General features: G+C 40.5%; 1 protein-coding gene across 4 annotated transcripts in view; it reads left to right on the forward strand.

Annotated features, from left to right (window-relative positions):
* The first annotated feature begins 843 nt into the window (after positions 1 to 843).
* The window catches only part of ALG8 (ALG8 alpha-1,3-glucosyltransferase), a 28,885-nt gene continuing 1,811 nt past the window's right edge, over positions 844 to 27,917 (forward strand). Inside the window, exons 1-12 of one of the 4 annotated variants that reach the window (XM_082845768.1) lie at positions 844 to 942; positions 5,955 to 6,033; positions 12,289 to 12,482; positions 15,655 to 15,764; positions 16,994 to 17,061; positions 20,362 to 20,488; positions 20,755 to 20,858; positions 21,654 to 21,774; positions 24,443 to 24,582; positions 25,797 to 25,936; positions 27,289 to 27,386; positions 27,702 to 27,774. In XM_082845768.1, the coding sequence (XP_082701894.1) occupies positions 848 to 942; positions 5,955 to 6,033; positions 12,289 to 12,482; positions 15,655 to 15,764; positions 16,994 to 17,061; positions 20,362 to 20,488; positions 20,755 to 20,858; positions 21,654 to 21,774; positions 24,443 to 24,582; positions 25,797 to 25,936; positions 27,289 to 27,386; positions 27,702 to 27,774 (1,349 nt within the window). In that variant the 5' untranslated portion in view covers positions 844 to 847. The remainder of the gene's footprint in view (positions 943 to 5,954; positions 6,034 to 12,288; positions 12,483 to 15,654; positions 15,765 to 16,993; positions 17,062 to 20,361; positions 20,489 to 20,754; positions 20,859 to 21,653; positions 21,775 to 24,442; positions 24,583 to 25,796; positions 25,937 to 27,288; positions 27,387 to 27,701; positions 27,775 to 27,917) is intronic. The other 3 variants (XM_082845769.1, XM_082845770.1, XM_082845771.1) reach the window with 3 other exon arrangements.

A 27,917-nucleotide genomic window follows, 5' to 3' on the forward strand; every position in this document is an offset into this window, starting at 1 on the left:
TTTGCTGTACAGCAGAAAGTAACACAACATTGTAAATAAACAGTACCCCGATGAATATTTTTTTAAAAAGAAAAGAAAGATTACTCATTTGTGCAAAATCAGACAGTACAAGAGGGTGACAAGACTAGCTCCATTCCTTGTGCCTCGGCTCTTACGGCCCAGGTATCAGCAGTATCCACACCATGTAGGACTTTGTTAGACCTACTGCATGAGAATCTGAACTTTAACAAGATCCCCCAAGTGTACAGACAGAAGAAGCACTAGGCTCTAGCCTGCCTCCACAGTGGGCTCCCCTCAGGCAGGTACTTTCCCAGAGCCCAGCTCAGAGTTCTAGAAGCGCAGAATGTTTTCCCATCTGTACCTTTGCCCAGCCCATTCTCTGCCTGGAGCTAATACTCCAGGTGTCGGGATTAGGCGCCTCCAGTATCCTCAGGTACTTTTATCTACTGTTACTCTGGGATTATAATTCTGTCTCCTCCATTAATATGTGAACGTCTCCAGGAAAAAAAGTTTTCTCTCACCAGGTACCCCAACAATAGGCAAAATCAACACCCAGAGCAGACGCCCAGCAACTATTTGAACCAAAGCAGAAAGTAGCACGTGAAACTTGTCGCCGTACAAACCGCGCAGACTCGGGGTAGCCCTCCCTGGCGGAGACTGAGGCGGAGCGGGGAAAGAACCCGGAGCGGGAAGTTTAAACGGTCCATCCCTGGCTTTCCGCTGGCCGAGCAGCTGAGCGGCTGAGCGCATGCGCGCAGCTCACGGGTGCCGCCTCAGAGGGTGTTCTCCGCATGCGCGGGAGCGCGGAGGCGGGTCAAGTTGATTGACAGCGGGTGGCGCCGTAGCAATGGCGGCGCTCGGAGTTGCGACAGGTGGTGGCAATTGGTTTTCGGCTTTGGCGCTCGGGGTGACTCTTCTCAAATGCCTTCTCATCCCCACCTAGTAAGGGACCCGCACTGCCCGGGGCTGGGCGGGGAGGCCCCGCGGTCGGTCAGGGCGGGAGAGAGAAGCGTGGATGCTCCTGGGTGAGAGGAGGAAAGGGAACTTGAAGTCATGCGGTCGCTGCTACCCCTTTGCTATGCTTCCCACTCCGCCTTTTGAGTGTTATTTCACCTGTCCACTAGATCATAGCCCTGATGGCTGGGGTCAGGGCTGGCACTGTCTGACTTTAATGTTTCTGAGCTTAAGGTCCTTTTCCTTAACATGCAGATAAACAACACCCACCTCCAACATTCATTCAGCCAGTATAGTATTTATCAGCTGCCTCCTGTGCTAGGCACTGTTCTAAGTCCTGGAGAGGCATTTGAGAAAGACATTTCTGGGGAAGTTGGTGGGGCCAGATAGACAAACAGTAAAGTTTCAGATTGCGATGAGGTCTGTAAAAGAGGTAGAGAGTGGCTACCGGGCAAGGCTTTACTGTCCTCTTTTAGGAAGTGATGTTTGAGTTGAAAGCTGAAGGATGAAAACAAATAAGCAATGTGAAAAGTAGTTCAGGCATAGGAAAGAGTGAGTGTAAAGGCCCTGTGGTAGCAAAGAACTCAGAGCATTCCAGGAACAGAAAGTGAGCATTGTGGCTGAAGAGCAGTAAGGGAGGAGGAGAGTGACACAGGATGAGGTAGGCAGTAGTCAGGTCACACAGGGTTAGACTGCTGTGCGACAAATGGATGCAGACCCAAGACTGAAAGCATGGGATCCCATTAGGAAACTACCACTCAGTGGTAATGTGTATACAATGGGTACTCTGTATTTATTAATATTATTAATATTGGCTTCCACATCTGTTCATCCTTCCTATTTCCTCTCCCTTGACTTTTCCCCTCATTCCTTTGCTCCCTTCCCAGTTTAGTGTTTGGTTTATTGGTATCCTTTGGTTCAAGTTCTTGGTGACCTTTCGTTGGGTATGGAAGAGCTGTATGTATAGGTAAATCCATACTGATGTGTATATAAGCAATGAAGTGTATATGTAGGTTCAGCAAAATGACTTACAGGGACTTGGGAAAAGAAGGCGTTGGTCAGTTGAACTTTCTGCAGAACTGAAAACAAATAAGAAACATCTTTCTCTTTTAAAAGCAAATTGGAAAAATCCTTCTAAAATGTAGGAAATTCCTTTCAAATCAGAATGAAAGGGATTTTTTTTTTAATCCGTCGATATAAGGTGATGTTCCTTGCTTTAGTTACTTCAGCCTAGAAATGTGTCTTCAGGGTTGTTACCTTGAATACTGCTGTTGATCCAGGATTAAGAATGTATGTAGTTGTAGTTAATGCTCTGCTTCTCAAACAGGAAACCCCTGGGATGTGAGAGGGAAGCTACAGGATAAATGCAAAAGTATTTACCAAAATGTTTACTAACTGCTTTATTATGAACCAGGTACTGTGGCAAGCTACTAGAGGGGAAGACAAAATGGATATGATCCCTAACCCTATAAAGGGTGTAGTTTAGTGAAGATACCAGTCCCAGAAATAAATCAACACAAATATGTAATTACATAACAATGCTGTCTTAAGTGTTATGAAAGGAAAGAATGGGATCCTATAAGGCAGCTAACAAGGGGGACTTACTTTAGATTGAGTGTCGGGAAAGGTCTCTGACATATAATTGTAGGCCTGAAGATAGACCCAGTACATGTCTTTTCTAGAACATATGTATGTGTTTCTGTTGAGGAAGAAACTTCCTCCCTCTATTGGGGAGGAAGACAATTTTCTCTACCTTTCTAGCCAGGTTCTGGCTGGTCTAAGAGTTCAATTGACATGAGACAGATGAACAGGAGAAAATCATCAAACAAAAGTTTAATAACATGTACATGGGAGAGACTCGGGAAAATGGAGTAACTCACCAAAATGGCTGAAGCCCCTCAACTTAAATACCATCTTCAGCTAAAGACAAAAGAGGATGTTGGGGGTAGTAGTTTGGGACTTCAAAGGGGAGAAAGGCAATTCACATATATGTTTGCTGGGCCATGAAGAGATAAGAGTGGACTGTGATCTCTAGGTTCTGGTGAGTTTCCCTCACCACACGTAGCCCATATTCTTTGCAGATATCAGGGGTTATAGCTCTTTTCTGGGAACAAGCCCTTTATATAAATTCTTTTTCTTTTTTTTTTTTTTTTTTTTTTTTGCGGTACGCGGGCCTCTCACTGCTGTGGCCTCTCCCGCTGCGGAGCACAGGCTCCGGACGCGCAGGCTCAGCGGCCATGGCTCACGGGCCCAGCCGCTCCGCGGCATGTGGGATCTTCCCGGACCAGGGCACGAACCCGCGTCCCCTGCATAGGCAGGCAGACTCTCAACCACTGCGCCACCAGGGAAGCCCCTATATAAATTCTTTAGGCAGCTAAGAGGGAGGTAAAAAGAAAGACTTCCTGAGTCTTCTGTCTCTTAAAAATAATCAGCTTAAATCAGTCCTCATGCCAAAAAGACACATTTTGCATTGCCATATTTTGCTCCCCTACAAGTGTATACCTAGAAATGTAATTGCTGGGTCATCAGATCAGCTGTGAATTGTGATTTTGAGAAATCTGTAGGAAATTCAGGTGACGCTGTCAGCAGGAAGTTGGAGATGTCTCTCTTCTAGAACTCAGGAAAGAGACCAAGGTTGTATACTGTGATTCGGGAGTCATCATCACACAGTTCTTAGTGGAAGCAATAAATGTGAATGAGATTGTGCAGAGCAGAGTAAACTGCATAAGAAGAAGACCAAGAACCGAACCTGAAAGAACATCAGCATTTGCTTGATGAGTACTGGAATGGGAAGCCATGAAAGAGACATGGAAGGGGTTGGCTAAGAAACTCACGAGAGAGTTGTCACAGTGGAAATGTTGTGTAAAACACTAGAAAAGGTAAATCAGGTTTTGCTGTGGAACTCATTGTTGACTTTGGTGAGTGGTTAATTCAACAAGAATGTATTGAGCCCATCCACATATCAGGTAAGATGTGGAGGGGAAGTAAAGCAGAGTAATAAACAGAAAAATAAAGTCCTGCTAAAGAGGAGTGAAGGGCACCAGAATATGCCACCCCAAAATATGCCTCTTTGGTGTAAGGATTTTTCGGGACTTATTATCTTGAGGAACTGCAGACATAGGAGAAGCTCTGAAAACAGTAAAAGTTACTTTCGAGGGAAATTTACATTAGAAAGGAGGCCTGTACCTGGAAAGTAACTATTACCAGAGATCACTTTTTCATCTGAGAGACTTAGCTTCAAGGCAGAGCAACCTTTGCTTGCCAAACATTCTCTTCTCACCTTCCCAAGAGTTGCCTTCCCCCCTCTTTGAAGCCCCAGACCCCTACCCCTCTCCTTAGCTCTCATGATGGTAGATAAGGCTCAATCACCTGGCCACCTTTTGAGTCTCATCTTATATCTTTTGGGGCTCCTGTACATATGTATGTAATTTAAATTGTCTTTTTTTTCCTCCTGTTATTCTGTCTTAGGTCAATTTAATTCTTAGACCAGCCACAGAACCTGGAAGGGTTGAAGGGCAAATAATTTTCCTCCCCTATATATAGGGGACATACTTGGATATATTTATATATAGTGAGAGGGGGACCAGTAAACAGAATTTGGAGACATAAGAAAGGCAGGGCAGGGGCCTTTTCCCACCTTTTCTGTCTGATGAACTCCTGCTCATTCTTGAAGATCCAGCTTCTGTGTGAGGCCTTTGCCAGATAATGAATCTTATTAGAATTGTTTGTGAACAAGAATAAGTCACCTCTGAGCAGTAGCCTGAGAGCCTCCCTTAAGAAAATGTATGGGCTTTTGGTCAGCCCTTTAGATCAGGGGTCCCCAACCCCCAGGCCACGGACAATTACCTGACGCTCCCCATTGCTCGCCTTACTGCCTGAGCCCCGCCTCCTGTCAGATCAGCGGCAGCATTATACTCTCATAGGAACGCAAACCCTACTGTGAACTGCGCATGCGAGGGATCCAAGTTGTGTGCTCCTTATGAGAATCAAATGCCTGATAATGTGACGTGGAGCTGAGGCGGTGATGCTAGCGCTGGGAAGTGTCTGCAAATACAGATTATCATTAGCAGAGAGATTTGACTGCACAGAGACCATAATAAATCAATTGCTTGCAGAGTCATATCAAAACCCTGTCAGTGGGACTTCCCTAGTGGCGCAGTGGTTACGAATTTGCCTGCCAATGCAGGGGACACGGGTTCGAGCCCTGGCCCGGGAAGATCCCATATGCTGCGGAGCAGCTAAGCCCCTGCGCCACAACTGCTGAGCAATCCCTGCTCGCCATAACTAGAGAAAGCCCGCACACAGCAACGAAGACCCAGTGCATCCAAAAATAAATAAATAAAAATAAATTTATTTTAAAAAAAAAAACAAAAAACCCTGTCAGTGAGTGGCAAGTGACAATTAAGCTGCATCTTATGGAGTAGACCAGACATAAGCAACAAACTTTGGCTGTCACTGTCTCCCATCACCCCCAGATGGGACCATCGAGTTGCAGGAAAACAAGCTCAGGACTCCCACTGATTCTGCATTATGGTGATTTGAATAATTATTTCATTATATATTACAATGTAATAATAATAGAAGGAAAGTGCACAATAAATATAATGTGCTTGAATCATCCCAACACCATCCCCCCACCCTGCCCACTCTGTGGAAAAATTGTTTTCCACCAAACCAGTCCCTGGTGCCAAAAAGGTTGGGGACCACTGCTTTAGATGACTCAGAGACTCTTTTCACTTAGTGTTGGGTTGGCCAAAAAGTTCGTTTGGGTTTTTCCACAACATCTTACTGAATAGGTTCCCCACCTTTTCCAGAAGGAGGTCTGGCCTCTAGGTAAATGAGGTGTTTCAGAAATATGTAAAATACCTATTTGTGTCTTTATAGGATAGTGAGCTGTGACTATGTAGGGGATGTTGGTCCATTTAAAAGCCTAATTTTAGAAATGTGAGATTGATAAATGTTATGAAATCTCATTTTCTTCATCTGATTGTTTTGAGTAGCCATTCCACAGATTTTGAAGTGCACCGAAACTGGCTTGCTATCACCCACAGTTTGCCAATATCACAGTGGTATTATGAGGTAAGTTTTAATTTTCACCTTTTTGGGTTTTTTTTTAAGATGATGTGTGAAATCATGTAAGTATTATTGATATTCAAACAGTTTTCCCTGTGATCATAGGTTGAATAAATCTTTATTAAAATTATAGTCTTGGGCTTCCCTGGTGGCGCAGTGGTTGAGAGTCTGCCTGCCGATGCAGGGGACGCGGGTTCGTGCACCGGTCCGGGAAGATCCCACATGCCGCGGAGTGGCTGGGACCGTGAGGCATGGCCGCTGAGCCTGCGCGTCCGGAGCCTGTGTTCTGCAACGGGAGAGGCCACGACAGTGAGAGGCCCGCGTACCGCAAAAATAAATAAATAAATAAATTATAGTCTTTACTCATGTTACCGAACCGAACTTCGGTCCCCTTGCCTGGCACGCACAAAGCAGATCTACTGATCCTGGGTTATTGTGAAGGAAAATACAGCGTTTATTGCAGGGCGCCAGGCAAAGAGAACAGGCATCTAGTTCTCAAAAGACCTTGTTGGCTTAAAAAATGCACAACGTCAGAGTTGTGAGTTAAGTTTTATTTGGGGCAAAATGAAGACTGCAGCCTGGGAGACAGCATTTCAGATAGCTCTGAGAAACTGCTCCGAGGGGGTGAGGGAGGAGCCAGAATATATAGGAGTTTTGCAACAAAGGGCAGGTAGTCGGGAACATCAAAAGATTACTGTTAATTAAAGAAACCAGATATGTCAAGTTAAGGAATTTAGCGCTTTTCTATATATGGGAAGATGCAAGAGTCTGGGCTCACTGAAATCATTCCTTCGATATGCACCTCAGCTATCTGGGGCCAGTATCCTGTATGTTCACATCCTGAGTTTCCTCAGGGCTCACAGTAGCGAGTGGCTGCAGTCTGATGACTGCTAGGTGGCAGGTATTCTTTCCCTTCTGAGTTCCCTCAGGGCTCACCAGCTCACCATCAGGTGGTAGCTGCCATCGCTGATGACTGTGAACTTGCCAATGGCTTTCCGGCAAGGGTTTTTAAAGGCCACAGTAGGGGTGAGGGTCTCAGGGTGCATGATCAGCGCATGGACATTTTTCTAATTGGTTGGTGGTATGGTCATAGGGTGATGTTTTGGGAATCTTTTTTTTTTTTTGGCTGCTTTGGGTGTTCGTTGCTGTGCGCGGGCTTTCTCGTTGCGGTGGTTTCTCTTGTCACGGAGCACGGGCTGTAGGCGCGTGGGCTTCAGTAGTTGTGGTGTGCTGGCTCAGTAGTTGTGGCTCGCGGGCTCTAGAGCACAGGCTCAGTAGTGTGGCGCACAGGCGCACAGAGATGTTCCCAGACCAGGGATCAAACCTGTGTCCCCTACATTGGCAGACGGATTCTCAACCACTGCGCCACCAGGGAAGTCCTTGTTTTGGGAATCTTAATCATCAACCTTCTGGTTCTAGTCTGGGGTCTATGTGCTTGTGGTCAGCATATAGTCACCATCCTCCACTATGCAGGGGTCTTAGTTTCTTCAGAACAACTCAAAGATATGAGTCCAATTGTTGTCTATATTCATTCAGGAGGAACTAGGAGTCCTGTGACTCTATTGTTCTAATCATTAACTACTTGAGTTTGCTCTTTGGAAGGCCAAACAAGAAGTGGGGGACAGGAAGGGTCTTATACCTGGGTAGGCCCCGCAGGGTCTTACTCGGTTTCAGTCCCCACTTTTCTTTGACACTCCTCAATTCCTGAGGAGAACATGATGGGACAAGAAAGGGAATAACATTTTGGATAGAGAGGTTAATCATAAACTCTGCAAGGGAACTTGGTTTTAGGAGGAGTCAGTTTCATTCAGTTCTGCCCTCTGGAACTATTAGGGAACCCCTTTACTTCAAAATGAGTTTCCCAAATTATACATGGGAAATTATAATATTTGCCACATGCTTTTTGAAAGAACATTGGATTGGGAAAGAGGGAAAACTGTATTCAAGACCTGGCTCTGCATCAGCATAGAAAATACATTTCATCTCTCTGAGCCTTGGTTTCTCATCTGGCATATGAGGATTTGGAATGAATTATTTCTAAGATCCTGTCTCTCCCTAACATTTTGTGATTTATGAGGACAGGAATAATCAAATGTGATGTGTAGGTGTCTGGTAATATACAAACCATTCTATTCTATTATTAGAAAAACCATGTCTGTATTTTTATTTCTGGTATGAGTTACTAACTTGCATAGGATACTTCATGGAAAACAGACATCAGCTCAAAAATGACTTGATCAAAAACAGCACTCTGCTGTCAGGAAGATTTTTTTAAGACAAGCTGTAAAGTTTTCTGTGAGTTTGTTGTTGCTTTTGGGGGGTTTTGGTCAGGTCAGAATAGTCCTTTGCACTGAAAAAGCTTGAGAACAATTGACCTAATTGACCAAGTTCCTTCTCACAGAACAACACTACAAGTATTTCATAAGAATGCTAAGGAACTTTAAGTAGTTTCTTTAGTGTGAAGTATTTCCATTTGCATGTATCTATGCATACCAGTGAGGAAACTTTTTGTGTGGCCTAGTTGTCCAGAGGTTGGGCTGTGATTTCAGACTGCCTAGGTTTGACTTTCAGCTCTGCCACTTAATACCTATGCTGGGCAACTGTGGGCAAATTACTTGACCTCTCAAAGCCTCCATATCCCCAGCTATTAAATGATAATAAGTAATTATTAGGATGAAATGAATATCATGTATGTGGTGTACTTAGCGTAGTACTTAGAACAAATGTGCTCATTAAATATTATTAAAGGTTATTAATACTTAGCATTATTAATATAATGACCTTCATCCTGTAAATGAAAAGGCAGTCTCCTGTCTCACCATTTCCTCCCTGCTCTCTGACTATCCCTTCTTAGTCTCCTTTGCTAACTCTTCTTCATCTACAACCTCTTTCAAAAGCTGGTTCCCTCTGCCTCTCTTTGTGGTCCCTTTTTCTTTTTTCTTTTTAACATCTTTATTGGAGTATAATTGCTTTACATTGTTGTGTTAGTTGCTGCCCTTTTTCTTTTAATTCTATAATTCTTTCTGGCTGTTCTCTCATTTAGTCCTATAACTTTCACTACTACCTGTTACTTAGTACTCCTAAAACTGTATTTAGGCCAGAGCTGTCTCCTGTTATTGGCTTGTTTTAGATAGAAGAGGTTTATGTAAAAGAGATTCTAGTAATGGTAAAATTCTTTGTTCTTCCTGCCCTCCTCAGCAATAACAACAAAAGAAATAACAACAAAAGAAATCAACAAAAACTCAAGTGCGAGGTTCACAGTAGGATATAAGGCTGGAGAGGCACATGCCTCAGGTCTGGAAGGTCTTTCTGCCATACTAAGGAGAGTGGACATGTGAGCAGTGGATTGCTTTGTAGAGCCCTTCTTAGCTTTGACTTCTAGCCTACCTTTCTGTTCTGGCCTCAAATTAAATTGATTGGTCGATTGGTTGGGAAAGACATTAAAAAGACCCATAATAAATATTTGTGGAATGAACACAATTGTTTTGAATCTTTGTTGACCTAAAACAAGTAGACTGCCAGTTATTTCTCCAGCAAAAATGGGTTTATTCAGGTTCAGCAGAAAATAGCAATTCAGGGTCTGCAACCATAGCGAGTCATGTGCTAGTCCCTGCGTAGTGCATAGCGAGGGAAGGAGAATTCTTTCAAAGAGGGAAAAAGGAAGTTGGGAGGGCTAGAGTAAACAGAGTCCATGGCTTTTCATTGGCTGAGTTGTGACAGTCTGAGCTCTTTGCAGGAAAGAAGAGACTTTCCTCTTGCTTTTGGGCTCTGCTGTCCTCCTAGGACCTGATACCTCCCCCTTCTGGCCTTCTGATTCTATCTTAATTGAGGTTTCTGTTTATTAATTTTTACCTCTTCATATGTAAAAATGAGGTTGGATGTTTTTGTACTTGAAGAAACAGCTCTGTTGTGGTAGCTTCCCGAGCTAATGGATTTGGAGTCGGAGACCCAGATTTGAGCCCCAGCTCAACCACATACAAGTGACAGAACTCTTCACTTGGGAGGAAATGTTAGCTAATCACTTTCCTGGCTTCCCAAAAGCTGTTTAGGTAAGATGATGGCCCCAGCTGGAAATCCCTGATGTCAGGAGGGCCTTCTGGGCTAGGTTTAGGAAGTCTTTTTGGGGAGAAGGACCAACATAACAGAGGGTGCCTGAGTGGTGTGGGGTTGGGGATGGCAAGGGAAGGACAGGGACATTTTGTTTTGGATAAATGACCATCTCAGGCAGCACCTGTTCCTTCTCCCAACTCTTTTCATGCTTTCTGTTCCCCATTTTATTTAAAGTAATAAATATGTCAATAAAATAAAGTAGGAAAATCTTTTAGACTTCCAATAAAATAAATGGCTCTTTAAGGGTAGAGTGAGCTCTGACATAGAAACTGTGGCTGGAAACCACAGATGTTAATAAAGTCTAGATTCATGTTGAATTTCTTGAAATTATATGGACCAGTAATTTCAAAACTTTTTAAAAAATATGTTCCCTAGCCAGAAATCATTTTTGAGCATTCACTACCCAAGACGTCTTTATAAATTATAAAGGCAAAGCCCTATTAATATACTTTTAAAAATAGAAATTAAGAAGGATAAGAGTAAAAAATAGAATTTCTAATTTTTCTTTCCATAGTTCAGTGGCTCATCACCCCACATTGAAGATTTGGGATTAGAGAAGGAACTTTTCATAAAGGAAAATTTAATGGGGGGTTCATAGCCTGAGTGCCCTAGACAGAGAGCCTCTGGGTTGGCCTTTGCATTTTATACCTGCAGGGGGAGTAAATAGGCTACTTCTTATTGAGACCTAAAGTTTTCATTCATCCTTATCATGAACAAAGAGCTAATAAGTAGTTTGAGTCTCCCTTGCCTCATTTTATACTATAGAGAGACCCTAAATAGTAGTCCCTGTGGGCACTCAGTTAGTACCTAGTGAACCCTTAGTGCACTTCCAGAAGGAGAGGAGTTTTCCATTGAAAAGAGCAACAAATGCAGAGTAGGGAGATTATTACTGTCTCAGCTCTTCTAGGTGCAAGGTCAGGTTTAGTTTTAGGGACATGCTATGAGGATAGTAATAATGTTTTAAATGATAACAATTAACACTTTTTACTGATACTTAGTTTATATCTGGTTCAATACTGTGTGTATATATATAGATATATGTAAAAATTTTTTTTTAATATTTATTTATTTTTGGCTGCACTGGGTCTTCGTTGCTGCGCACAGGCTTTCTCCAGTTGTGGGAATAGGGGGCTACTCTTCACTGTGGTGCGCGGGCTTCTCATCGCAGTGGCCTCTCCTGCGGCCTCTCCTGCTGCGGAGCACGGGCTCTAGGCACGCGGGCTCGAGTAGTTGTGGCACTCAGGCTCGGTATTCGTGGCTCACAGGCTCTAGAGCACAGGCTCAGCAGCCGTGGCGCACGGGCTTAGTTGCTCCGCGGCATGTGCGATCCTCCCGGACCAGGGCCCGAACCCTGTCCCCTGCATTGGCAGGCGGCTTCCCAACCACTGCGCCGCCAGGGAAGCCCTATATGTAAAATTTAATAACCCATGAACTAGGTACTGTCATCCTTGTATGAATGCAGAAACTGAAATAAAACAACAAAATATAGCATCATAAAGTTTATATGCTTTATATTTTTATATAAAGTTTATGTTTTTCATATGATCTATATTTTCATTTAATCATTAGTGACCATTCATTCATTTAACTATTGATTATATAATATATCAGGAACTTACTAAATGCTCAGGATACAGAAATGACAGAGTGGTTTCTGCTCTCAAGGATTTCATGACCTAGTGGAACAAAAGATAAGTAGCATCAGTGTAGCATTTTTTCGTTTATAAACGTATTTCATATGTATTAACTTATTTAGTCCTCACAATATCTCATTTTACAGACAGGGAAATTGAATCTCTGGGACAGATCTTGAACTCAAGCTAGTAAATCATTCGTTATGCCTTAGCTCCCTTTTTATATTTAGATGAGTAGAACCATGTCATAACCAAGTTTATTATTAAAAGTTTTCAAATTAACTTCTTGTGAAGTATAGTTGACTCTAAGGAAATTGAAGACTGTATTAAATAACTTAGGAAACATGTTTTGGTGTTCTGCTCAGACTTAACAGAAAATTTTCTATTTATGGCATATTTTAAGTATAATTTCATCATGTGTGTTTTTAAAGATGAGAGAATGAAAATTTCCAACCTTTGCACCTTCTTTATTTATTCAGTTACTTAGGATATGTTCTATCTTCAATTTTTACCACAGGCAACTTCAGAGTGGACCTTGGATTACCCCCCCTTTTTTGCATGGTTTGAGTATGCCCTGTCACATGTTGCCAAATATTTTGATCAAGAGATGCTGAATGTCCGTAATCTGAATTACTGCAGCTCAAGGACCTTACTCTTCCAGAGATTTTCCGTCATCTTTACAGATACACTCTTTGTGTATGCTGTCCATGAGTAAGTCTGAGAATGTCATTTCCTGTGGAAGGTGTTGAGGAAATATTATAGCATTGTTCCTCATTTGGGGCAAACAAAGTTCATATAATAGCAAATGCTAGAACAGTCCAAAATGGTTGTGTTTCAAACTTCACAATGAGTAATTACAGCAAGCAGTCTAACTGAATCTTGTGGAAGAAAATGGGGGCTAAGGTGGGGTTACAAGTTAGAGGTAGAACAAGAGATTGTGAATGTTGTGAAAAGTAGTCCCAAGTGAGTTCCAGGACCGTTTCTCCTGCCCCAAGTGGCTCTACATGCTTCTCTTTCCTTCCTTGTAGCAGACTACCAGAGGCTACCATGACCTACCCTGTTCTTTGGGATACACATACCTACATACAGCACAGCACACTCATGCATACATATGCATAATGCTAACCACCAATGGAGTTTCCATTGTAGTAAACTCAAGAAATCTTACTGAGTGCTTTCAGCTGTAGTCTCTGGATTCTTTCCTTCATGAAGACTCTTCACTAATTTTAAGTTATGTTTATATTTTTATGTTTCGCATATTTTACTTATAAGTTACTTTTAAGTAGGTGAGTACACGTACGTAGAATATTGTGCACAGTGACTTCCAAGTAGTGATTTCCCAGTTGATGTTGGTTTCTATTCTGTCCTAAGACTTAAGCCTGCTGGTGTGATTGTGACAGAGCAATAACTGGTGTCCATTCAGTGACCTTTGCCATAAATAGATCATTTCTGTTTGTGAGGCCTTCTAGACTGAACTCTTGCCCCATTCAGTAAAGACTCCCTTGGGGATGTTTTAACCCCTGCTCATTTTCGTGGAATAACTGCTGTTTGGCACCCTGACCTTCATTCTCTTTATGACCTGGCAAGAGTTGAAAGGGAAGGTGATATGTAAATGTACTCCTTTTAACTCAAAATGTTTAAATTCACACTCTCAGGGAAAGTGTATACAGGCAGAGAGAGGGAGTAGAATTCATTTCCATCTACAATGTAGAGGGAATAGTTAAGTAAGATAAAAATCTGAAACAAGGCACTTTGTATAGATTAGTAACTTACTTAATTTTCTCAATTACCCTGTAAGGTTACTATCTCTATTTATGAGGAAACTGAGGCTCCATGGAGGAAAAGCAGGACACCTTTTGCTAACCCCTATTTAATTGCATCTTTTTTTTTTTTTCTTTTTTTTTTGCGGTACGCGGGCCTCTCACTGCTGTGGCCTCTCCCGCTGCGGAGCACAGGCTCCGGACGCGCAGGCCCAGCGGCCATGGCTCACGGGCCCAGCCGCTCCGCAGCATGTGGGATCTTTCCGGACCGGGGCACGAACCCGTGTCCCCTGCATCGGCAGGCAGACTCTCAACCACTGCGCCACCAGGGAAGCCCCTTAGTTGCATCTTTATTATGTCTTCTTTTGGTTTTAGATTTCTTTGGTTTTAGAATTTGCTGATATTCAAATGAAACACATTTTTAAAAAATCTTTTTATAGAATAATACATCCTTTTCATTGTCAAAATTTTGGAAAACAGAAAGCAATTATACATACACACAAAGTAAAAATGACCCATACTCCTGCACTTACAGCTGTCCCTATCAACATTTTGGTGCATATTATTTCAGCCTCTTTCGTGTATCTGAATTTAATTTTTATAAAATAAAAATGGGATCATACTGTTTTGTCACCTGGTATTGTCACTTAATATCTCTACCTTTAAATAACAAACATTTTTTCATAGGAGTTTTTAAAATTATTTGGGCAATCAAGAGCTGCAGGTTTGTGGCTCTATTTTTTTTTTTTTTTCAATTCCCTCCACCACCCTCTCCCAAACTATCACAGGTCTATTCTTTTTTTCTTTTTTTAATATATATATATTTTTAATTTATTTATTTTTGGCTGCGTTGGGTCTTTGTTGCTGCACACAGACTTTCTCTAGTTGCTGCGATAGGGGGCTACTCTTCGTTGCGGTGCACAGGCTTCTCATTGCAGTGACTCCTTTTGTCGTGGTACATGGGCTCTAGGCGCGCAGGCTTCAGTAGTTGCAGCACGTGGGCCCTAGAGCACGTGGGCTTCAGTAGTTGTGGCACATGGGCTCAGTAGTTGTGGCACACAGCCTTAGTTGCTCCACGGCATGTGGGATCTTCCTGGACCAGGGATTGAACCTGTGTCCCCTGCATTGGCAGGCAGATTCTTAACCACTGCACCACCAGGGAAGTCTTCACAGGTCTATTCTTAACTTGGCTCGTATCGTAATATATAATTTGGAGTGCTATATCATTCTGGTCTGCATTTTTTAGTTTTAAGGACTAAAATAGTGTGTGCCCTCTCAATTTTCAAAATCCTTACATTTGGGTTTTTGGTGGATGGTTTTATTGTTTGTTTGCTTTATTAAATGAAGACTTTGTTTTCAAAAAAAAGAAAAAATGAAGACTTTTGTTTCAAATCAGCATAGCTGAGAAAGAGACGTGGAACTGGCCCTGAGGCCTTTCTTTCTGCTACCACCTTTTTAAACAGTCAAGAATGGCATGGACACCCCAATCCCTGTGTCTAATCTAATAAACTGACAGGGAAGCAACTAAAATTTTTCCAACCCACTGGAATTTCTTGGGAGAGGTGACACCTAAGGGCACCTTAATTGGAAAATTGTCAGCATCACCAGAACTGGACTCCATCACCTTTCTTTTTCCTCCCTATTAATAATTGGCAACATTAGAGCTGTGTTTTGGGTGCAGTCATATTGAAGGACTACAAGAAATTCTCTTGGAGTCCCTTTCCTCCTTTTTTAAAAAAAACCTCCCATGGTCCTTGAGAAGTAAATTTAATACTCTGAATGAAAGCATCTAGTGTGCACTGAGTACTCCATAAATACTAGCTTCATTTCCTTCATCCTTTCTCTCCTTCATTCCTCCATCTCTTTCTTCCTTTTTTTTTCTTCATATTTGGGTTGATATAAACCTGGGTTTTCTGACTGCTATTCAGCCTCAGTGTCACTTTTTAATCATCATTTTCAAAATAAAATAGTTCCACATTAAAAAAAAAGAATGGCATGGATACTTTATCAGGAATGGCTAATCAAACACATCGGAGTATATCAGAGTGTACTCTGTAGAAGTATTATGGTGTTCTAATGAAGATTAAATTTGTTTCTGATTCTTTCCTCATGTTCCAATATAGGTGCTGTAAATGCATTGATGGGAAAAAAGCAGGCAGAGAACTTACAGAGAAGCCAAAGTTCATTCTATCAGTATTACTGCTGTGGAACTTCGGGTTGTTAATTGTAGACCGTATCCTTGACGTTTTATGTACTGTTCCCTTACTTATTTGATATATACTAAGTATAAGATTAATTCTTTCTGTAATGGTGATTCTGAAATGTGAGCTGCTTTTGAAAGTGGATGTGGGGTGGGTTGGTCAGTTCCCCAAACTGTGGTCTCTGCCCAACTTCATCAGACTCTGATTGTTAGAGCACTTTGTCCCTGAAGAGTTAGTGGTGACGTGCAAGAACCAGTTAAACTGCCAGTAAAGCAATATACTGGGACTTGGTAACTGTCTTTAGATTAATCTAATACACATATCTTAAATAGTTTATAACACATTATTCTAAATACCTTTTATAGGAAACGGCGTTATCACAGTGTCCATATGGAAACAGACAGGCCTTCATGCTCTTCTGCCATCTTGACTTATGACATATTAATAGGCAAAGTTCTTAAATCCAAAGGGTCTGAATGGGGGACTTCCCTGGCAGTCCAGTGGTTAAGACTTCGCCTTCCAATGCAGGGGGTGCAGGTTTGATCTCTGATCGGGGAGCTGAGACCCCACATGCCTTGTGGCCATAAAACCCAAACATAAAACAGAAGCAATATTGTAACAAATTCAACAAAGACTTTAAAAATGGTCCACATCAAAAAAATCTTAAAAGAAAAAGCGGGGGTGGGGTGGGGGTGGTTCCTGAATGTAACTAAAATCCGAATGATAGAAGCCGAATTTCTACCGTTTTCATAGAGGTAGCCAGGTGTGGAAGAAAACACCGAGACTTCGGTTTAAGTCTGACCTGGTCTTGAATCTCAGTTATGAAATTCAAGTAGTGTTAGGCCATGAGTGGATTAATGCTCTGAGCTCTAACTACCTCACAGGTTCACTGTATGTGTACTGTAAACAATGGAATGCTACATGCAGTGGCCTTCAGTAGCTGTTAGGTCCCTTCCTTTCTTATCCCTGATTCTAAAAAGCAAAACAAAACAAAAAACTCCTTTAGTTGCTGGCTGTTTAAGGTACAGAAAATTTGGGAAAGTTTCCTGGTTTTCTTCTTAAACATAAATTTTAATTTAAAAGTTTGTCCAGGATTTGGCTGTTTATAGAAAACACTTTTATGAAAAGTCCAAACTGGTAGTAATATTTTTGTCTTTAATTTACCTATAACGGAAGCATTTGCAATTTTTATACTTAGTCTGCTGGCACAGTTCATTGTGAAATTGGCATCCTCTGTTTTCTTTCCTTGACCTAAGTCCAGATATTCATTTCCAGTACAATGGTTTTTTATCTGGATTAATGCTACTCTCTATTGCACGATTATTTCAGGTAAACACGAAATAGGCTAATTATATTAGTTTGGTTTTTAGCTTGTAAAGGTGATAGGTAAGTTTATTTGACCAACTGTTTTGAGTTGCCAAGTGCTATAGACACTTTTATTGAGTATTTCTCACAAATTCCATCTTCTCTTTTAATAATACTTTCCTCCATTTTACAGATGAGAAAATTATACTCTAAAAACTTGTTAGAGTGTGGCAGGCCTAAAATAAACTTGAGTTTCTATATTTGGTTGGGACCATTTATCCAGGAATGAAATCTTCAGCAGTTTATACTATGTAGTAACTGTGATGGTGGGGCCTTAACTGTCAGCAGCATGTAGCATAGTGTAATGGAAAGTATGGAATTTGGAACCAGAAGACCTGAGTTGAAATCCTGAATAACCCTACTAAGCTGTGTGACTCAGACAGGGGTTATTCAAAAGCACTGGCTGCTTCAGATTGGGTATGTTATATGTAATATATTATTGAGTAAACCTTGTAACTATTCTGTGAAGTTGTTAAATGTTTCCTCCTTTCATAGAGGAGGATAATTCAGATTTCTGGGACACTCCTCTGTACACTGAATCAGAATCTCTGGGATTGGGTTTTAGGAATCTCCAGGGAATTTTGATACGCCATCAGGTTTGGGAACCATTAACCCAAGGCAACCATCAACCCCCTCAGCCTCAGTTTTCTCATCCATAAAATAAAATTTACCCTTGATACATTCTGTTTATAAGATGGGGCCACCTACCTCACAGGGACTTTGGAAAGATCAAATTCAATAATCTATTTTAAAGTTCTTTGGCAACTATAAATGTGTGGATAAGTTTTTTTCTTTTAACCATAAAAAGCCACATTATACGTGGATCATAATTGGTGTTCAATGAATGAATGTTGGATGGTTGTTGAACAAATGAACTAAACTTTAGCTATAGACCAGCTAGACTTTCTCTGAATCTTAAATAAATAATAAAACCGGTGGAGAGATTTGGAAGCATCCCATTGTTTTTGCCTTATCATTCCTAACGCATCTATTCTAGACCACACCTTATGAGACAGTGAAAGGAGGAACTTGGCCTTTCATGTTCCCTTTGGCAGTGTCTCATTTGATCCTTCCAAACCCCAGGACCCCAGGACCATTATCTCATTTGATCCTTCCAGAATTCCTGTGAGGTAGGTAGAATGTAGACTTCTTTAGTTATAGTCAACTCAGTTTGGAGGTGGTTTTTTTTTTTCCTAAATCAGAATGCCTTTAATTCTCCTAGGAAGTTTGTTAGATCTGGTACTATTGGCACAACACTTGGTGCCTTCAGCCTGATTGTAGTTTATGTTACCTAATATGTAATATAAGATTTAAGTGATTCTTTGTTAGCATAGCTTTATGTGTAATCATTGGTACTCTCATTCCCAGATCCTCTCTGGAAATCAACTCCAGCTATTGTATAACTATTAGAGGGTGAAGGTAATTAACTTCCCTAGGTTCCTTAAGGAGAATTTGTAGTGTGTTGTTATGATGATGTATCTTGTACTTCAGCATCAAACTTAGTACTTAATAAATATTTGTTGAAATAATGAATTTATAAACCGACTAGGCTCAGTATAAAAGCTGGCTGGAATCACTTGCCTCTGTTCTCCTTATATTACATTTAAACCTTTTTATTATAGAAAATTTAAATTATATACAAAAATGGAGAAAATAGTACAGTGATATAAACACACACACACAGAGGATTATTTTGAAACACATCCCAGACATCATATTTCATTTGTTAAGTATTTCCAAATACAGGCAGACCTCAGAAATATTGTGGGTTCAGTTCCAGACCACCACGATAAAGCAAATGTTGCAATAAAACTAGTCATGTGAATTTTTTGGTTTCCCAGTGTATATAAAAGTTATGTTTACACTATACTGTAGTCTGTTAAGTGTGCAATAGCATTGTCTAAAAAAATATACATACCTTAATTTAAAAATACTTTATTACTAAAAAATGCTAACCATCATCTGAGCCTTCAGTGAGTTGTAGTAGTAACCTCAAAGATCACTGATCACAGATCACCATAACAAGCATAGTGATAATGAAAAAGTTTGAAATATTGCAAGAATTACCAAAATATAGCACGGAGACAGGAAGTGAGCAAACGCTGTTGGAAAAGTGGCGCCAATAGACTTGCTCAATGCAGGGCTGCCACAAACCTTCAGTTTGTAAAACACACAGTATCTGTGAAGCGCAATGAAGCAAATCGCAATAAAACGACATATGCCTGTATATCTTCAAAACCATGTGTTTTTTTCAATATGGTAAAATACATATAAGATAAAACTTAACATCTTAAACCATTTTTTTCTTCCAGTTTTATCGAGATATAATTGACATACAGCACTGACATACAGTTTAAGGTGCACAGCATAATGATTTACTTACATACGTCATGAAATGATTATCACAGTAAGTTTAGTGAACATCTGTCATCTCATAAAGATACAAAATTAAAGAAATAGAAAAAAAATTTGATGAAAACTCTTAGGATTTGCTCTGTTAACAACTTTCATATGTAACATACAGTAGTGTTATTTATATTTATCATGTTATATATTACATCCCTAGTACTTGTTTATCTTATAGCTGGAAGTTTGTACCTTTTGACTGCCTTCATTCAGTTCTCCCTCCCCCATTCCCCACCTTTGGTAACTACAAATCTGATCTCATTTTCTTAGAGTTTGTTTGTTTCTGCTAGTTGTTACACAACATAGTGATTCAATATTTCTATCCATTTCAAAATGATCACCACATAAGTCTAGTTACAATCTGTCACCATACTAAGATATGACAATATAGTTATTGAATTTCCCACACTGTACATTTCATACCCATGACTCACTTATTTTGCAACTGGAAGTTTGTACTTAATCTCTTAGTCTCCCTCACCTATTTCTTTCCTCCCCTCACCCATTTATCTTAAGCATTTTAAAATGTACAGTTCAGTAATGGTAAGTATATTCACACTGTTGTGCAACCAGTCTCCAGTGTTTTTATTTTTTAATAAACTTTATTTTTTAAAATAATTTTAGCTTTACAGGAAAGTTGCAAAGATAATAGAGTTCCTGTACCCCTCACTCATTTTCCCCTAATGTTACCATCTTATGGTACATTCATCAAGACTAAGAAACCGACCTTGGTACACTCAGATTTCACCAGTTTTTCCACTAACATCCTTTTTCTGTTCCAGAATCCAATCCAGGATACTACATTATTGTGTTTAGTCTACCCTGAATTTTGAATTATTTACCTTTTAAATCTCCTAGAAAAGGCATATGGAAGGAGCATTTCTCTTTGCTGTTCTCCTACATTTCAAGCACATCTACCTCTACGTAGCACCAGCTTACGGTGTATATTTACTGCGATCTTACTGTTTCACTGCAAATAAACCAGGCAAGTTTTAGTGATCGTTTTATTTTATTTTTGCTTTATTTTATTTTACCTTGACTTGGTGGCTTGCTTTGTGAGAGAGTTTTATGAGGCACAACGGGTATCTCTCAGCTATTGATCCTATAAACCCTTTACCCATTCTGATTTTTCTCTGCTCTTGCCACATCATAAAGATTGGTGTACTATCATGGGATACTTCTAGTTTGGGCATATTGTATAAGTTACGGCTTTCCATGCTCCTGGTTAACGATAATGTTCCTTTTCTGTAGATGGGTCCATCCGATGGAACAGCTTCAGTTTTCTCCGTCTTATTTCCCTGGGACTGATTGTTTTCCTAGTTTCTGCTCTTTCGTTGGGTCCTTTTCTAGCCTTGGTAAGTCTTTTATTTGTTATAAAGAATACATGTTTGTTGTTATTTAGAAAAAAATAATAAAGCCAGGAATATATAAAATAAGGAAAACTACTCCTTTTTTACTCCTTCCCACTATGATTCCCCAAAGATAGGATGTTATTCTTTCAGACATTTCTGTGCTTATGCAAATATGTATGTGCATATATTTGAATGTTTAACTATATGCCTCACACAGACACACACACACAGAGTTGCTAATAATTAGTCACAGATTTCCATATTTGCTAATTTGCTTGTTTGCTGTACTTTATTTGTAACCTCAAAATCAGTACTCACAGTGCTTTCACAGTCATTCATTGACAGAAAACATTCTAAAGTGCCTAGAATGTTACAGATGTTCAACAGGTGTTTTTATTTTCACTTCTTCCCTCATGCTGAATTCAACTAATTAGTTTTAATTTCTGCTAAAATTGGGAAACACTGCATCTCTCATCAAGCCTTCCCTGCCATCCCCTTCTCTTCAGTAAACTTGTTAAAGCTGCAGTCTGTGTTCTCCTTTGCCCCTTATAAATTCTTCCATTATTATAGTATTGGACTGGTATTCAAAGTACTCTGATGTATCTTGTCCCACTTAACAGATGAGAAGGTTGGACAAAAAAGAGGTTCTGTGAACTGCTCAGGATCACACAACTACTTCCTTGTATAAAAACCAGAACTCAGACCTCATAACTTTCTACACGCTATGCCATAGACAGTACCCTAGTTCTCTTTTTGAATTTAGAAAATATTGATCACTGTTTAATCTCTTTTCAACAGAACCAACTGCCTCAAGTCTTTTCCCGACTCTTCCCTTTCAAGAGGGGCCTCTGCCACGCATATTGGGCCCCAAACTTCTGGGCTTTGTACAGTGCTTTGGACAAAGTGCTGTGCATCATCGGTATGGTAGCAAGCCTTCTTACTTTTTTTTTTCTTTGGCCGTGCTGTGCGGCTTGTGGGATCTTTCTTCCCCGACCAGGGATCGAACCTGGCCCCGGCAGTGAAAGCACCGAGTCCTAACCACTGGACCGCCGTGGAATTCCCTAAGCCTTCTTACTTAGACTATGAATATTGAAAGGACTAGTCACATTGACAAACAGAAAAACCTGTTTTGTGTTTTGAATGTGGCTGAGCTGTTTGTTCTCCAGCCCTGCGTTTCAGCTTTCAGAATGAACAGCAGAGTGGTTCTAGGGGCTGAGACTTCAGTGCAGGAAACAGACTGCACTCCTTATAAAAGCTCTTTGTGGCAGTGAGGTTGTTGCTCCTGTCCTTGGGAAAAAAATTAACTTTTTAGACATTTTTAAAAGGTAATTTTGGGACTTCTCTGGTGGCGCAGTGGTTGAGAATCCGCCTGCCGATGCAGGGGACACGAGTTCGTGCCCCGGTCTGGGAGGATCCCACATGCCGCGCAGCGGCTGGGCCCGTGAGCCATGGTCGCTGAGCCTGCGCGTCCGGAGCCTGTGCTCCGCGACGGGAAAAGGCCACAACATTGAGAGGCCCGCGTACCGCAAAAAAAAAAAAAAAAAAGGTAATTTTACCTTAAGCAAAACATTCAGTAGTTATAGCCTTAGTTTTTTTTTTTTTTTTTTTTTTTTGCGGTACGCGGGCCTCACACTGCTGCGGCCCCTCCCGTCGCGGAGCACAGGCTCCGGGCACGCAGGCTCAGCGGCCATGGCTCATGGGCCCAGCCGCTCCGCGGCACGTGGGATCCTCCCGGACCGGGGCACAAACCCACGTCCCCTGCATCGGAAGGCGGACTCTCAACCACTCCGCCACCAGGGAAGCCCATAGCCTTAGTTTTAAACTTAAAAATGTGAAGAAGCAGGAAAGAAGAATGTGTAAGTTGTGACTCTGGGTATTGAACCAGTAAGGAAAATGATGGCCATGCATTTTAACATGAGATGAGAAGAAAGGGAAAACTTAGGCTATGCTTTTAAGTTTGAGGTGTGATGCAAAAGAATTTATAACCTTTAGATGGTTCTGAAAATAATTGTGTGGAACAACTCACAGCCTCTCATTTGTGAACACAGCCTAGCTTGATGGAGAATGGCAGGATCAAGAGAAGGATAGGTAAACTTTTCTGTAATGGGACAGACAGTAAATATTTTAGGCCACATAAGATTTTGTTTACAACCTTTAAAAACGTAAAAACCTGTGTGAGAAACAAATGCAACAATAAAGAAGTGCTAGGCTGTCAGTAGCAGGGGCTTTGGAACCAGACAGAACTGGGTTCGATTCTTCCACCTATTAGTTGTGTGACTTAGGCACATTACTCATCTCTCTGTGCCTCGGGGGGCAAAAAGTAATGGCTACAAAGCCCTTGGCACATGGTAGATGCTTAATGCGTGGTGGCTGCTATTACCGTTTTGGCTGCGTACTTACAGGAAATCATAATTTGGTATTATTGCTCACCCACTGAGTCCGGCCTTGATGTACATGGCATCTTATAAAGTAAGTTCTTAACGTTTCTAAAAGCTTTAAACAACCAGCATGATATGAGGTACAAGGGTCGCTTGCCTTATCTGAGTCAGGAAACTGTTGTACCTCACCGTGTATATGTGTCTCCTCAAGGAGGTCGTGAATGGAAAGTCAGTGGCAGGTTAGGCAACTCTGTTTCAGGCAGATAGTTATCCGCCTTAAGAGAGAATCAGCAGGCTGAAGGAAAAAGGGACAAGGTGAATGAATAGAAAACATTTTGGTAGTCTACACCTTTCCCACATCTCACTAATTTTCAATGGCATTAGACAGGGCCATTCAGGTGCTCAGACTGTCCCTGACTGTTCTGTTAGCTTTTTGGGGGCTGGGACTTGCATCATTATCCTCAGACTTGGTTCATTTAGTAAGTATTTCTTGAACTCCTATGTGCTGGGGATAGAAATAAATTAATTGTCATTCCTGCCTTTAAGGAACCGAGTATAGTAGAGGAAATGAACGTACATACAGATACAGTGCAGGGTGGTGAACACAGAGACATGTATAACAGACCTTAGCCCACAAGAAAATCAGCTCTACTTCCTGAGTTAGGAGCTTTCTCAGATGAGTAAGTGAATTAGGAGTTAACTTTACAAAGTGAGTAGGCCATTCTAAGCAAAGGCAGTAGTCTGTGCAAAAGGACACAGGTGTCAGTGGTATGTCGGCTCATTGTGGCCAAGCTGTATTTAACAAGGTGGAGTAGATGAGGCTGGAGAGGTGGGAGGGGGCTAGATCATGGAAGACATATGTGCTATGCTTAGGAATGTGGACTTTATCCCATAGGCAAGGAAGGATTCAAAGCTGGCCTGTGACATGGTAGACCTGTATTTTAGAAAGCTTGCTTCATTTTTAGAGGTGAGAGCATATTGCTGTTCATGCTGCCCGCCAGCAAGGTTTCCTGTTCCAATACAGACAGCTGCAGTCTAAACTAGAGGCATTTTAGGTAGAATGGTGCAGGACCGAGTTAATGAAATCTTGACCTTGAAACAGTCTTAAGATTTAGTAGATTTATTTTTTTTCCTCAAGGAATTGATTGGTAAAATATGGTGTGCCATTAATCAAAACAAAACAAAATAAAATGTCTTTTTACTCTGTAGGTTTAGAACTGAAATTTCTTGACCCCAGCAAGATTCCGAAGGCCTCAATGACAAGTGGTTTAGTTCAGCAGTTCCAACACACAGTCCTTCCCTCAGTGACACCCTTGGCCACCCTTATCTGCACTCTGATTGCCATATTGGTAAGAATTCACACGTGGTCCTCATTTCTTGAGTTTTCTCTGCTTTTCTTTTGTGTGGCTGGTTGAATTTTAACTTGCAAGTTTTCCCAACTGTAGGATAAATTCCATGGCTGTAATCCTGCTGCAGATAGAGGCATTTCCTATTCTTAGGGTAACTTTGAACAGTAAGGAAGGATTACTAGTAAAGCCTCTATGAGAGAGGTTCTCACCAGAAGCTAATAGACCATCTGTTCACCGTCAGATGAGGAAGAAAGAAAAGCCCAGGGGAGGGAACTTGGACCACACCATGGAGAAAGAGGACAATGTAGTAGGGACATCAGGTTTTTGTCTTCATACATGGCTAACTGATAAAAACTCTAAATTTGTCTGTACTGCATGGCTATTTTGTGACGATGATAATGAATTGAGAGAGTCAATGAATTGAGGCTGTCTGAGCATCAGATAAGAATCTTATATGAATCAGATGCTATTATAGGCATCATTCATAGCTGTTTTTATTTGTTAGTGATCATGATGCCCTCAATTTCATGATACAATTTTAGTAAAATTCAGGATAAATAACTTAATCATATCTAATTACACTCAGTTTTAATTTTGGTTTCTAAACAATCAAATCTACTCACAAGACACCTGACCCCACTTAACTACGTGGCAGTACTGGAAGGTAGTTAAGCTCTGTTGGCCTACTTATCCACATGTTCTGAATTTAAAACTCTCTTCCTAAAACTTCAGCCTTGTAAGCTGCATATGGAAGGCCATGGTTTTGTTGTAAATTACACTCCAGCCCACAAAGTTAGGTGTTTGTTTATTAATATGCTAAGATCTAATTTATTATTAGCTCTACAATATCGATGAACTTTTGTAGTTTGACCTAATATGTTCAGTGACTATTAATTAACTAATTATGAAGGTGTAGTTAGGAGTTATACTGGATATCCTAGAACTTAATTATCATTTCATATTAATTTTGATGAATAGAATTAATTTTAATGTGTTCAATATATATTTCCAAATGCGTTTTTTTTTCCTGAGTAGTTGTTTTTATGTTAACTTTTGGTGGACTGTTCACAAAGCGAATTATCCCAGTTTGATGGAGAATAGTCTTAAGAGCTATTGTTTTTCAGACATGATGTAAATTATATTCACCTGAACAATGTTTCAGTAAAGCCTATTTTAAATGATACTGAAGTTTTATCTTTGCCTGTTGTTTCTAGCCCTCTGTTTTCTGTCTTTGGTTTAAACCTCAAGGGCCCAGAGGCTTTCTCCGATGTCTAATTCTTTGTGCCTTGAGCTCCTTCATGTTTGGGTGGCACGTCCATGAAAAAGCCATACTCCTTGCAGTTCTCCCAATGAGGTAAGCAGATAGCTCAGTCAGTCAACATTTCTGGCATATTTCACAGTGATCCTATTGTTTTCCATTTGATCTGTCGCTTCTTGACATGTTCAGTGGGACGGGCAAAGGCAAAGACACGTGGGAACAGATTTATACCAGGACAGAATGGGGAATGTTTAACTTGGGATCCTGGCACCTGTGAGGGTTCTAAGGTATGCAAAACTGCCTGTATTGTTCCTGCATTTTTTGGTAAGGGGTACCGTAGTGATTAAGCGCCATGATACCAGGCTGTTACTTCTGGCTATTGAACAGCAGCATAGTATGGAAAAAGCATGGACTTTGGTGTCAATCACACCTGTGAAAATAAGGTCCCACAAGTTCCTTGTTAAGTGCTGTTAGTCAAAGTAAGGATTGAGTCCGTTATGGAATAATACCTAACACGTACAGCACTTCAGAGTTTTCAGAACTGCTTTTGTTGTTAGTTGGTTTTTGGGGGCGGGGGTTGTTTTGTTTTGTTTTGTTTTGCGTTCCTTCTTTTGAGCCTCACAACAACCTTTAAGATAATTAGTATAAATGGATATCATCCCCTGTCTTCACATCTGCAGAAACTGGGTCTCGAAGTTTAAGTGACTTATCCAAAGTCACACAGCTAGCAAATAGCAGGGTTAGGACTTAAACCTGAATCTTATCATGCTGAATCTTAAGATCTTTTCACTGTGTCATGCTAAAAAAAAAAAAAAGGCATTTTAAATGCAGTTGTGTCCATTTTATATACAACTGAAACCCAATTAGATAGATGGTAATAGAATTAGCCTTTTTCTTAAGATTTTTCTTAAATCCTGAGAGAAATCATTTAAGCTCTGAAAGGACATTAATCAAATTTGTCAGATCAGTATATGGCTTGTCTGGGTTCATTTAGCAACTTGGAGTTTGCAAATTAAAAAATAGAGAAAAACTTCTAACGTCTTCGGTTAGAATTCTTATTAAACACCAGCAGGTATGGGGCATTGTCCAAGAGAAGGACTATAGGGTTGGAAATAAAACTCCAAGTCCTGTTTCTCTAGCTGCCACCACTAGGCAGCTCCCAATCCCACAATATTCCTTTCTTTGAGGAGGCAGTTACTCAGAGAGGCAAGATTCTTTTTTGAATGTTCCATGACTCAGTGTGATGCATTCTTCTTTGTATTGCTTAAAGTTTCCCACTGAAAAAATTAATATTCTCAACTGAATTGGACTTGTAGCAAAGATCAGTATGTTATTTTATGCATAAGCCAGTTCTAGAAATAATATTAGATGCAGGTTATCCCAGCTATTTGCAAGTATAAGCTTCATTTGATGTTTTAAGGAATTATTATAAGAATTTTTATTTTTAGCCTCTTGTCTGTGGGAAAAGCAGGAGATGCTTCAATTTTTCTGATTCTGACCACAACAGGACATTATTCCCTCTTCCCTCTGCTCTTCACTGCACCAGGTAAATAGCTTCTTTTAAGAGAGATCTATTTAATTGCCATGCCTTTTCATCAGAGCCTACTGTCTGATCAATACTATCTGATTTAAACAACCTTAAAATCTCTTAGAAAGAGAGAGCTCATCCATTCTTTTAAATAAAACCTCCAACATGTCCCTAATTCTCAGTATCTTTACATGTCAGAAAAATGTACAGTTAAGCTCCGAAAGCGTTCCTAGCACTATATAGCTGTGTCATTGTGATTATATTCCCTTAAGTACCGTAAACCTTTCTCTTACCAACTTAATTATCATATGTACTTTTTTATTCTTTTAACAGAACTTCCCATTAAAATCTTACTCATGTTACTGTTTACCATCTATAGTATTTCCTCACTGAAGACTCTATTCAGGTAAGCTAAAAAAAGTGCATTTAAAATTATATTTACTCTTGTGAAATGTTTACTCCTAAATGATTGATAAGCCTTTTAAATTTTATTTTTTAAGTTTACATAGTAACATCACAACATTACAAAATATCAGCAGATAGCAGGAG

Source organism: Leucopleurus acutus (genome assembly GCF_964270905.1).
Source record: "Leucopleurus acutus genome assembly, chromosome: 8".
NCBI classification, from domain to species: domain Eukaryota; kingdom Metazoa; phylum Chordata; class Mammalia; order Artiodactyla; family Delphinidae; genus Leucopleurus; species Leucopleurus acutus.